Source organism: Morone saxatilis, unplaced genomic scaffold, assembly GCF_004916995.1.
Source record: "Morone saxatilis isolate NCDOM2014 unplaced genomic scaffold, NCSU_SB_2.0 Contig1, whole genome shotgun sequence".
Classification (NCBI taxonomy): Eukaryota; Metazoa; Chordata; class Actinopteri; family Moronidae; genus Morone; species Morone saxatilis.
The window spans coordinates 3,631,551-3,643,154 of NW_023339651.1; the positions used below are offsets into that span (position 1 = coordinate 3,631,551).

General features: G+C 41.6%; 2 protein-coding genes across 2 annotated transcripts in view; both read left to right on the forward strand.

Annotated features, from left to right (window-relative positions):
- dhx8 (DEAH (Asp-Glu-Ala-His) box polypeptide 8) overlaps window positions 1-756 on the forward strand; it is an 18,628-nt gene extending 17,872 nt beyond the window's left edge. Inside the window, exon 24 of the mRNA XM_035658836.1 lies at window positions 17-756. Within this exon, the coding sequence (XP_035514729.1) occupies window positions 17-160 (144 nt within the window). The 3' untranslated portion in view covers window positions 161-756. The remainder of the gene's footprint in view (window positions 1-16) is intronic.
- A 685-nt stretch (window positions 757-1,441) lies between these two features.
- LOC118326011 (ATP-dependent RNA helicase DHX8-like) overlaps window positions 1,442-11,604 on the forward strand; it is a 27,152-nt gene continuing 16,989 nt past the window's right edge. Inside the window, exons 1-22 of the mRNA XM_035658898.1 lie at window positions 1,442-1,568; window positions 1,702-1,787; window positions 1,874-1,940; window positions 2,031-2,110; window positions 2,992-3,098; window positions 3,216-3,563; window positions 3,779-3,923; window positions 4,129-4,320; window positions 4,427-4,514; window positions 4,602-4,699; window positions 5,810-5,957; window positions 6,477-6,658; window positions 6,875-7,069; window positions 7,170-7,355; window positions 7,464-7,674; window positions 7,783-7,964; window positions 8,186-8,326; window positions 8,515-8,670; window positions 9,823-9,960; window positions 10,055-10,183; window positions 10,404-10,600; window positions 10,937-11,116. Coding sequence (XP_035514791.1) covers window positions 1,466-1,568; window positions 1,702-1,787; window positions 1,874-1,940; window positions 2,031-2,110; window positions 2,992-3,098; window positions 3,216-3,563; window positions 3,779-3,923; window positions 4,129-4,320; window positions 4,427-4,514; window positions 4,602-4,699; window positions 5,810-5,957; window positions 6,477-6,658; window positions 6,875-7,069; window positions 7,170-7,355; window positions 7,464-7,674; window positions 7,783-7,964; window positions 8,186-8,326; window positions 8,515-8,670; window positions 9,823-9,960; window positions 10,055-10,183; window positions 10,404-10,600; window positions 10,937-11,116 — 3,359 coding nt within the window. The 5' untranslated portion in view covers window positions 1,442-1,465. The remainder of the gene's footprint in view (window positions 1,569-1,701; window positions 1,788-1,873; window positions 1,941-2,030; window positions 2,111-2,991; window positions 3,099-3,215; window positions 3,564-3,778; window positions 3,924-4,128; window positions 4,321-4,426; window positions 4,515-4,601; window positions 4,700-5,809; window positions 5,958-6,476; window positions 6,659-6,874; window positions 7,070-7,169; window positions 7,356-7,463; window positions 7,675-7,782; window positions 7,965-8,185; window positions 8,327-8,514; window positions 8,671-9,822; window positions 9,961-10,054; window positions 10,184-10,403; window positions 10,601-10,936; window positions 11,117-11,604) is intronic.

Sequence of the window (11,604 nt, forward strand, 5' to 3'; positions counted from 1 at the left end):
CGACCCTCGCTGGCTGGTGGAGTTTTCCCCTGCCTTCTTCAAAGTGTCCGACCCCACACGTCTCAGCAAGCAGAAGAAGCAACAGCGCCTGGAGCCACTGTACAACCGCTACGAGGAGCCCAACGCTTGGAGAATCTCTCGGGCCTTCAGGCGCCGTTGATGTGTGTGACGTCACAAATACCAAACAAAAATGTCAGATGTTTCGTCCTGTACCAGCGCTGGACATTGTAAAATACTTGGAAGTTTGTGCCATCACTACTCTACTTCAAGCTGTGTATTCACTCCTGCTTTATTGTTTGTGCACATCGCACATTTCCCCTGGCCGTAGATTGATCCCTATGTCGGGTTTAGGTGGGAATTTTAGTCTGATTGTTGTTGTAAAACCCGGAGCCATTTACTTCTCATAGCACTAATACAGGAACAAAAAGAAAACTTCCACATCTGTCCTTTGTGACAGCAGTTTTAAAGATACTGGAAAATAGTGGACTATTTATTTTGACTGTAAATTGTAACAACACGATGTTTCACCCAAGTAAGGACCTGATAGAATTGTAATGGGACTTTTTAATGTTTCACTCGTGAATACGTTGGTGTCAGACCGTAAGGATGGAACGGCTTCTATGTTTGATAGATTTTTGTACTATAGCTGAGACAACTTTCACTCACTTGTATGTGTATCTGAGACTTGCTTTGCTATACTTGCCAGTGGAACTATGAAAATGTGTCCTCATTAAATGCAAAATTTTCTTAACTGTTGGATTGTGTTGTGATCTTTGAGTAGATGGAAGAGTACAGTAGATACTTTATTGTTCTTATAGGGAGAAGCCACACACAAAAAACTAAGGCATTTGAATGGGAAACATATTACAAAAACAACTCTGAGCACTCTATTTAAATTTTGTTAAAATGTATACAAATTGGCAAAAGTTCCTTACTTAAATAAATATATCAATAGTCTAAATTGTACTGTCTTGAAAGTTTTGAATTTAACATGTTCGATACATAGGATATGAGAGTATTATCAGCTCAAATGCACACAAAGAATCAACATTAAAAGTACTCACTATAATTGGATAGTTTATGCTTGTCTACCACTGAATTTACAACAACACATTGTATTTAATTAGGTTTTATCTGCACATTAAACCCTTCATTTGCAAAGTAACTAGTTACTGTAGCTGTAACATGTATATAGTTGAGTAAACAATACAGTTTTAGCCTCTGAAATGTAGCTGAATACAAGTCTAAAGTAGCATGCAGTAAAAATACTCGAGTAAAGTGCTAATACTTTAAAACTGCATTACAGTTCCTGAGTAAATATACTTTATTAGGTTTAAATGTGTAAACTGTACACGCTGTTATCTGGCCGGTGGCCGGTAGGGGGCAGCAGCACTGAAACAGGTCGTTGGAGCTCAAACCAAGGAAAAAGAAGAACTTCCTGCTCAGGTCTAAACAAACAGGAGAAATGGCTGCTTTAGACGAAATTAAACGTCTCGAATATTTATCTTTGGTGTCTAAGGTGTGCACGGAGCTGGAGAATCATCTGGGAATAAGCGAGAAAGATCTGGGTAACGTTACGACACGACAGCATTGTTGTACAGAGCTATATAACTCTTATTTCTCATTAACAGGCAGGAGAATGGTAACTCTGTCACTGTCTAAGTTAGCATTCATAGCTGAACACCACTTGCTCTTTTACAGCTGAATTTATCATCAGTCTGGCCGAAAAACACCCAACATTTGAGGACTTCAAAGCAGTCCTGTGTGAAAATGGAGCAGACTTTACAGTAAGTGTGCAGCTTAATAAAAACCTGAGTTTTCTTTAGGTTTGTTGCATTGAGTTTCCTCACTAACCCAATGTTTCTGTTTTTAGGATACCCTTATTGGTAATTTACTCAGACTTATTCAAACAATGCGACCCCTACCATCTACGAGTAAAGGTAAAGAGACCTTTTATATATTTGATGTATGACCTTTTGTTTGTTAAAGGTCTACTGTGACATAATGTCCTCTGTGTTTCTGTATGGCAGAGGTCAAACCAAAGAGTGAGAAGGACAAGCTGAAAGAGAAATACCCTGCTTTATGTAAACCAGATGCTCCTGTGTGGACGGTAAGGCTCATTGGATATGAGATAGAAAGGCACAACTCCCATTAAAACGTTACAGACCGGGTTCTGGATCCTAACAGAGACCGGCACAGCGCTCCAGTTCTGATATTGCCACACAGACGTCTTCTTTTAGAGTGTATTATAGCGATTTCACAACCATTATATCCAGATGGGATTAATAATAAATTATCACAACTGGCACAACAAGTACACCCCAACAGGGGAAGCTACAGCCTTTCAACACACAGGCACATGATATAAAATACATGGAAAAACCACAAAACTCAACACAATTTATTTACACTTTATAAGAAACAAGCTATTTAAATCTCATTAATTCCAGTGGTAATGAGCTTTTGAGTAAGTGTATCCACTATGTCTCCTTTTGGAGGAGGATTCTGTCCCTATTGCCCCCTCTCAATGGCATCTTCACTGGTTTCAGTGCCCAAATAATATAAATGGATATATATACATTTACTAAAGCCATAATGAAGTGCCTAACCACTGATGATTACAAATAGATCACAGGTTCACAGATCCTGGTTTTGCCAACATTATACAGGCTATATGGGCATTTTAACACATAAACCACTGAGTGTTATATGTGGTTCTGCCCCTGACCTTGATGTCAACACCACACTTTGGATGGGTGAACGTCTGTGTGGCAAAAAGATAAATTGGAGTGCTGTGCCAGTCTTCTATTTTAAGGCTGTTTTTATTTAAACCTTCATATCTTCCAGTAAACCTCTAAAGTAAAATACAGCTCTTTGTCAGTGGGAAAATCAGCAGTGACATGAGTAATACATTTCAGAGGCACCTTTGCTGTTTGTAGTATTTACGGAGTTACAGTACGGAGTTGTCACTAATTATTACCTCTCCATCAGATTCCACCACGACACGCAGATAAAGATGACGAGCAGGTTGCTGCAGCAGCCATGAAGGAGCTGGAGATGCTTATGCCAAACTTCTGTGGAACGAGCTCTGATAACGGGTAATTAACAGAGCTTTTTTTCTCCCAAAAGTGCATATCTGCCATCTGGAGAAGAAGTGGCTGAATCACCTCTTTATAACCACTGCGCACTGACAACAGTTGGAATTTTCTCCTCAGGTCAGACAGAAATTTGCACAGCGACAGAGGTCGAGACGCAGACAGAGAAAGCGCACGTAAGCGAAGTCGTTCTCGCTCCAGATCAAAAGATCGTGACACAGAAGCAAACCCCAAGCGCAGAAGGAAACGGGTGTCCCGCTGGAGTGACCATCCACCGAGCCCTCACAGAGATGATGACAACAACAACAACAACAACATCAACAACAAGGACGACGGGGACTCTGAACGCTGGCGCGATAGACTTGTGGATCGGCCTCCACCAGACGAGCCTGTTGTGGGCGACATCTACAACGGCAAAATCAGCAGTATTATGCAGTTTGGCTGTTTTGTGCAGCTGGAGGGCCTCAGGTTAGTAAGCTAGGTGGGTCTGTATAGGCCTGCACACCAGTACAGTGAGACATATGTGTTTTAAAACATGTTCTGTTTGTTTTTGAGGATTTCAGTGTTGCTTGTTTGTCTTCTATACTTCTTAAAAGTTTTAGATTTCTCTCCTTCTTGTCTGTCTGTATTCTTTTTTTGCACCCTGATCCTAACTTCTAGTGTGTAACTGTAATCGTCTGCAGAAAACGCTGGGAGGGCCTGGTGCACATCTCAGAGTTGCGGAAAGAAGGACGTATAGCCAATGTAGCTGACGTGGTCACCAAAGGCCAAAAAGTTAAAGTCAAAGTGCTGTCATTCACTGGAACCAAAGCCAGCCTTAGCATGAAGGTGAGTCATGTATAAAATGGTGAAAGACCGTTGGTTTATACACCACGCCATGAGGAATCAAGAGAAATCCATTTACAATGTAAGGACAGTCATATGTGTGCAGATGATGTGTGATAATGGTCGCCAGCAGCTGTAAAAGTAAAATATTGAAGGATAGAACTACTTACCCACCGTCAAATAATTGTACGTGTTTCCATGTTGCCAGGATGTTGACCAGGAGACCGGTGAGGACCTGAACCCCAACCGGAGACGAAACCTGGACACTGGAGTTGGAGAAGAAGCCATGAGGAACCCTGACCGCCCCATTGAAGCAAACATGTTGGAAATGGAGGAAAACCCAACAGAACGCAAGCGGCTCGCCAAAATCACTGACCTTGAAAAATGGGAGATTAAACAGGTATTCATCAAACATTCCCACAGAGGTGTAAAGTCTTTCAGTCCTCAGCGGCGATGTCTTCCAGGGAATACTTTTTGAACCACCCAGTTTTTTTTCTCCCATTCAGATGATTGCAGCCAACGTGCTTCCTAAAGAAGAGTTCCCAGAATTTGACGAGGAGACGGGAATCCTTCCCAAAGTAGATGATGACGAAGGTGAAACATTCAGGGTAACAGTTGAAGGTTTTTGCAACATGAAACGTTTTTGCTGCATGATAATGTGTGTAACTATTCCGTCTACAGATGACGAAGTGGAGATTGATCTGGTCGAAGACGAACCCCCATTCCTGATGGGACAGACTAAATATAGCACCAACATGAGTCCAGTCAAGATAGTAAAGGTATCTATACAGACTCCAAAGGTTGTTGATCTATGCATCTTGCTGAATATTACTTTTAATAAAATGTCATGGAACATTTGGTCGTTGTCAGACCAGTTCTTCCATGCTAAACAGAATTATCTGCTGTACAGGAAAAGCATAATAGCTACAGCCAATTTTATATTTAATGCCACCTAATGCCTGTGTTTTTGAAATCAATTTATCATTTGTATCTTTTGTCTCTAAACTTCTATTAAGTTGGCTTAGCATTAAGCAGTAACTTAATGACAGGCTGAAAATTATGTTTTTTCTGGTTAAAAGTTTCGGGCCACTGATAGCTGTGATTATTTGTGTGCTCTGTTGCAATTTCTACATTATTGCAGCAACTTAAACCACTAGAGGTTAGCAAAAACATTGTCAGGGGTTGTTTAATTACTCTTTAAGCTTTAAACCATAAATAGGCTATAAAAACAGCCTGTCCAGAGCAAACTGCACCACCCTATAGTGCAGATATGCAGCACCAAAGACAGAACTCGCCCTCTTTTGTCCTTCTGCCTCCCATCCTGAATTCCCCCCCATGGACAAATTAAAAACTGTCAGGCTTAAAGGGAAAGTTTTTGAGGAGAGAAAACAGAAAATGTCACAGCATTGTGAACTCTTTACTGTTCCTACTTGTATCTCATTCTTATAGGTTTAAAATGTGAAATATACAATCTAAACAAACCACACAAACTAAACGTGTGTAGAAAAACTGTCCATGTAAGACTCATTGCCTGGAAATGGCACAAGTATCAGAATTGCAGCAGCTATTACTTTCCTTGCTTTTAGATGGACAACACATACCAGTCTGCGGCTGTAATGTGCTGCTGCTGTTACTGTAGGTTTGACTGAGCCTGGAGCCGTGAAATGGCTGGCACTGGGTCTGATTGTGGTGCTTTACATCTCTGATACTGTGTACTTTATTCATTTTCATTCATTTGAAATGAAGCACGTTAGATACCTGGATTTGGATTGGTGTTTGGATGTTTGGATGTTTGCCTGTAGTCTGTAAATACTGATGAGGTTTGACAGCATTTTTTACATTTGTTTCTCTGTCCTCATACCAACAGTTGTTTTCATTTTGTCCATTAGAATCCAGATGGCTCCCTTTCCCAGGCAGCCATGATGCAGACTGCTCTTGCTAAGGAGAGGAGAGAGCTGAAGCAGGCGGCTCGCGCAGCAGAGATGGACTCCATCCCTACCGGTCTCCACAAGAACTGGATAGACCCAATGCCGGATTGTAAGGACCTGGACTATGCATTTTCCAATTTATAAAAACCGCTGTAGATTTGAATGTTTGCAACCCTGACAGTGTGATTTCTTATTCTTATCAGTGGAACAAATGTTTGCCCCGAAAATGACTTCCAACCGGAAATTAATTAATCTATGTTGTGTGTCGGAGACTTAAAATTTAGAAAATAAAATGTACCCGTCTGTCTTGTGCAGGCCTATTACACTGTTAGATTGTTACCACGGCATGGCTGGAGATGGTAATCTAGCTTCCGTATGAGTTTACACTGGCGCACAGAGTCATAATGCACTATGACTTCCGTCGCCTGAGGGGACATCAGCAGCTTTACCAGTTCCTTCCAGACCTGGTTACTACTACCTCTGACTCATAGTTTATTCCAAAAAGGGCTTGTTGGGAAGTTCATTATCATTCTAGTTCATCCTGATTGAATCAAATAGCAGAGGAGGTTGTGATGGATTTTCCGGGAGCTTTGCAGTGGTCCTGACTCCCTGTTCCTCTCCCGTACAGATGAAGGGAGGCAGATCGCAGCCAACATGAGGGGCATCGGCGCTATGCCTGTCGATCTTCCAGCGTGGAAAAGATATGCCTTCGGAGGGAACCAGGTGTCGTATGGCAAGAAGACAGAACTCTCCATCCTGCAGCAGAGAGAGAGTCTGCCTATTTTCAAGCTTAAAGAACAGCTCGTTCAGGTATGAGTAGTGGTGAGATAAGTTTCAGTGCATTACTGGTTTCTTAGGCACAGAGAGGAAGGAGGAATGATGGGAAAACAGAATGAGAATGAGGAATTGAACCCACATTTTAACCTAGAACATGAACATACAACCACTGAGCCATCAGTCCACCCATGTTGTTCTTCAAGTCTTCATTAACACGCCATAACACCAGTTAATTCTTTCTCTCAATAGGCTGTCCACGATAATCAGATCTTGATTGTAGTTGGAGAAACTGGGTCCGGTAAGACCACGCAGATCACTCAATACCTGGCAGAGGCAGGCTACACCTCCAGGGGGAAGATTGGTTGCACGCAGCCCCGTCGTGTAGCTGCCATGTCAGTGGCCAAAAGAGTCTCTGAGGAGTATGGTTGCCGTCTCGGCCAAGAGGTAAGTAATCCACTTAACCTGGACAAGTAATTCTCAGCAAGAGCTCCCTCCTGTAGCATTTATCAGTTTTTATAAGACGGCTTTCCTGTTTTAATTTTAGGTGGGCTACACCATTCGTTTTGAGGACTGCACCAGTACAGAGACAGTAATCAAGTACATGACCCATGGTATGCTGCAAAGGGAGTGTCTGCTGGATTCAGACATGAGCCAGTATTCCCTCATTATGCTGGATGAGGCCCATGAGAGGACAATCCACACCGATGTGCTCTTTGGTCTTCTTAAGAAGGTATTTCACATTCTACCACCCATACAGTATTTTTAAAGAATAATACGTGACCTAATTCCATACGAGCAATGCAGTTTCACACAAAATGACTTCCCCTGTCTCTTTTAGACGATACAGAAACGCAAAGACATGAAGCTGATTGTGTCCTCTGCTACGCTGGATGCTGTCAAATTCTCCCAGTATTTCTTTGAAGCTCCCATCTTCACCATCCCAGGAAGAACCTTCCCAGTGGAGGTTCTCTACGCCAAAGAACCTGAAACAGACTATCTAGATGCCGGTCTCATCACTGTTATGCAGATCCATCTAACCGAGCCCCCAGGTACAGTTGTTTTCTTAAACCACCTTGAATTTAAGGTGACTGTTTAAAGGTATTTTGAATGATAATTTATGTTAAAAAGCATTCCTTTTCTCCCTGTCCTTTGTCCAGGTGACATCCTGGTGTTTCTCACTGGACAGGAAGAGATCGACACCGCCTGCGAGATCTTGTATGAGAGAATGAAGTCACTGGGGCCGGATGTTCCTGAACTGATCATTCTGCCAGTTTATTCTGCCCTACCCAGTGAGATGCAGACCAGGATCTTCGACCCTGCACCCCCAGGCAGCAGGAAGGTAAAAAAATGCCCTGGTTAAGATAAAGCTGAGTTGTTAAACATTTTTAAAGAGTGAAACCGGTTCTTTTACTCCTGATCTTATTCAAGTTCCAAAATAACTGAATTGAAGTACACTTTATTGTGCAATAACAGGCTTTTTATTTCATTCTGCACAGCACAAATCATACACCTTGATGAGTAATTTATTTCTGATTCTCTCATTTGTCTTTTTACCACCAGGTCATCATCGCCACAAACATTGCTGAGACTTCTCTGACTATCGATGGAATCTACTACGTGGTGGATCCTGGCTTTGTCAAACAGATTGTGTATAATTCCAAGACGGGTATCGACCAGCTTGTGGTGACTCCCATCTCACAGGTAATCCCTTTTAACATAACTCCTTTTCATTTGGAGGTAAACATTTTACATTTGTCCTACTTGGTATCGGCTGTGTTTATCATATGCTGAAAAGTTGAAAAAGAATCAGTAGGCAGTAGGTAGCGATGTAATAGATGGATACATCTTTACTACATAATCCTTTTAAAAACTCCCTGCTGTGTTTCCAGGCCCAGGCCAAGCAGAGGTCAGGTCGAGCCGGCAGAACAGGCCCTGGGAAGTGTTACAGGCTCTACACTGAGAGAGCCTACAGAGACGAGATGCTGACGACAAACGTGCCTGAGATCCAGAGAACCAACTTGGCCAGCACTGTGCTGTCTCTGAAGGTAATGTACCCACTTTTCTAAAACCTCCATCATCTGTTTCCATCCATTTAACTGCTCTTGGGTAAGGATGTTGATATTTGTAGCACTGTTAGGGATGATTTCTGTGTTTTCTTTGATTTGTCAGTTTCTCCTGATCAGTGAGCATTGTCTTTTTATAGAAGCTATCTCCATGTCAGTGAGCCTGGTACAGTCTGCAGTTGGTCCATATCATATTCCGAAGGCAACGGTTATATTGTGGCCATGACTGATCATAAATCTGAGCAGATCAACATAACCTGGAGTCCTCCAGGGTTCGATTCTTGAGCCGCTAGTATTCGACCTGTACATGATCCTTGTAGGTCAAATCACACATGACGATAATGTTGCTTACCACAGCTACATGGACGACACTTCACTAGCTCTCTCATGAACTATTCTCCCATAGACTCACTCTGTCAAGTCTTCGAGCAAGTAAATAGCTGGATGCAGTTAAGTTTCCTTCCTTTGAATAAAGACAAGATAGTAGCGATTGTTTTTGGCAAAATGGAGGAAAGAATTAAATTTATTACTCAGCTTGATTCCAGAGCTATAAAGACTCAAGCTAGAAACGTTTGTGTTTTCAAAGATTAATATCTAAGCTGCAGCAGCTACATCAACACAATAACTAAATCAGCAAGAATTAGAGGTTTCATGTAGAGATAAGATTTAGAGACACTCATTCATGCTTTCATTTCCCACCGGGTGGCTGCCAGAGTTCTTCCAGGAACCAAGAAAACTGAGCACATTACCTGTTCTTAAATCTTTACACTGGCTTCCAATTACTTATAGTATAGCTCTTTAAGTGCTGCTGCTAGTACTCGACAATCTCAGGCCAAAAAGACATTTGTGATCTCCTTGAAGAATATAAACCCCCTACGGCCCTTACATCTGTAAGCAGTCAGCTGGTAGAGCCTGGAGTCAGAGGTTTTAGCTATGATGCTGCACACAGATGGAACCAACCTCCTGATGATCTCAAATGCAACCAAACTTAAACCACTTTCAAATCTAAATTTAAATCTATTAAACTGCCTCTGTGTTAACTGCCTTGGGTTGAATGATGCATGTCATTAGACATCTTAATCTGAACATTATTCATGATTTTGTTGCACTATTATTATTATTATTTTCTTGCAGGCGATGGGTATTAATGACCTCCTGGCGTTTGACTTCATGGATGCTCCTCCCATGGAGACTCTGATCATAGCCATGGAGCAGCTCTACACTCTGGGAGCTCTGGATGATGAGGGTTTACTCACAAGGCTGGGTAGAAGGGTGAGGAGAATAATCTATCCACTCAGTCAGATTGTTGCACTATACTGTACACCGTGTAGACTGTATTTGATTTACACCTGTCTCTGTGGTTCAGATGGCCGAGTTCCCCCTGGAGCCAATGCTCTGCAAGATGTTGATCATGTCCGTCCATCTTGGCTGCAGTGAAGAGATGCTCACCATCGTCTCCATGTTGTCTGTTCAGAACATCTTTTACAGACCAAAGGTATGTGGCTAATGCTAAACAATAGACGTACTGATTAGATTAGACTTCAGAATGACTTCAATGACATACAAATTTGATTCATGATCAGACTAACAAGTTATTTTTACATAGTTAAAACATTGTTCTAGGCGAAAACATTGTAAAGCTTAAAACCGTTGTGAAATAAGACTCAAAGCTGCCACAAAAGACAGGAAAACAAAATAATTCTTTCCATTTTCAGGACAAACAGGCCCTTGCTGACCAGAAAAAGACAAAGTTCTTCCAGCCTGAGGGAGACCACCTGACGTTGCTGGCTGTCTACAACTCCTGGAAGAACAACAAGTTCTCCAACCCCTGGTGTTTCGAGAACTTCATCCAAGCCCGCTCCTTAAAGAGAGCCCAGGACATACGCAAGCAGATGCTAAGCATCATGGACAGGTATGAAATTCAGCTGTGTTTCATCCATTTGATTGATTTGTCTCTGTATATATCAGGGTTTGTTGTATTTGATGAAAATGGAAAAACAGAAATGGAACTGTAGCTGAGTATTACTGCAAATTATTTTCATAGATAGTGTTGAATGGGGAAATTACTGTAGAGAAGTAAAAACAATCCTAGTAAATAATAGATAAAAATATGCAGCAATGTATCTTAATGTGTGCCAGACTGGGAGAAAAATACTTCAATCCCTCAATCAAACATAATCGTTACATGATGTGAGAACCTACATTTTCAGTGTAGAATATAGACTATTAAACACTGAATATTCCTCAGACACAAGCTGGACGTGGTATCTTGTGGAACAGCTACAATGCGGGTCCAGAAAGCAATTTGCAGCGGTTTCTTCAGGAACGCTGCCAGGAAGCACCCCCATGATGGGTACCGTACCCTGATCGACCAGCAGGTGGTGTACCTGCACCCCTCCAGCACTCTCTTCAACCGCCAGCCCGAGTGGTAAGTCCTGATTGTGGGCCATATCCCACAAACATTACTGGGGCCTTACTCAGAGCTGGTATTGTTCTTCTTGTAGAATTAGTTTGAATTTTATGGATTTCTCTCTGTATTATTGCTAAAAGTATTAGTTTATAAGTTGAGTTGTAAATAAGAAGTTGTAAATAAAATATTTTTGGGTTTTGAACTGTGATGGGAAGGGTTCACTATTTCTTTTTCGCTTTCTTTAAACTTTAATCAATAAATCTGGACAAATAATGTGTGACTAGGGTTGAAACTCATGATCATTTTCGTTATTAATTCATTTGCTAATTATTTTCTTAATAACGGCACCAATCAATTTTCTGTTAATTAAATAATTGACGAATGACTGACCGTTTCAGCTCTCTTTGTGATTTATTGTCAATGAAATCAGCCCTAATTAACCTTATTAACTGTACTTTGTCTTCATCATACTTCCGGCAGGCTTGTGTACCACGAGTTGGTGCTGA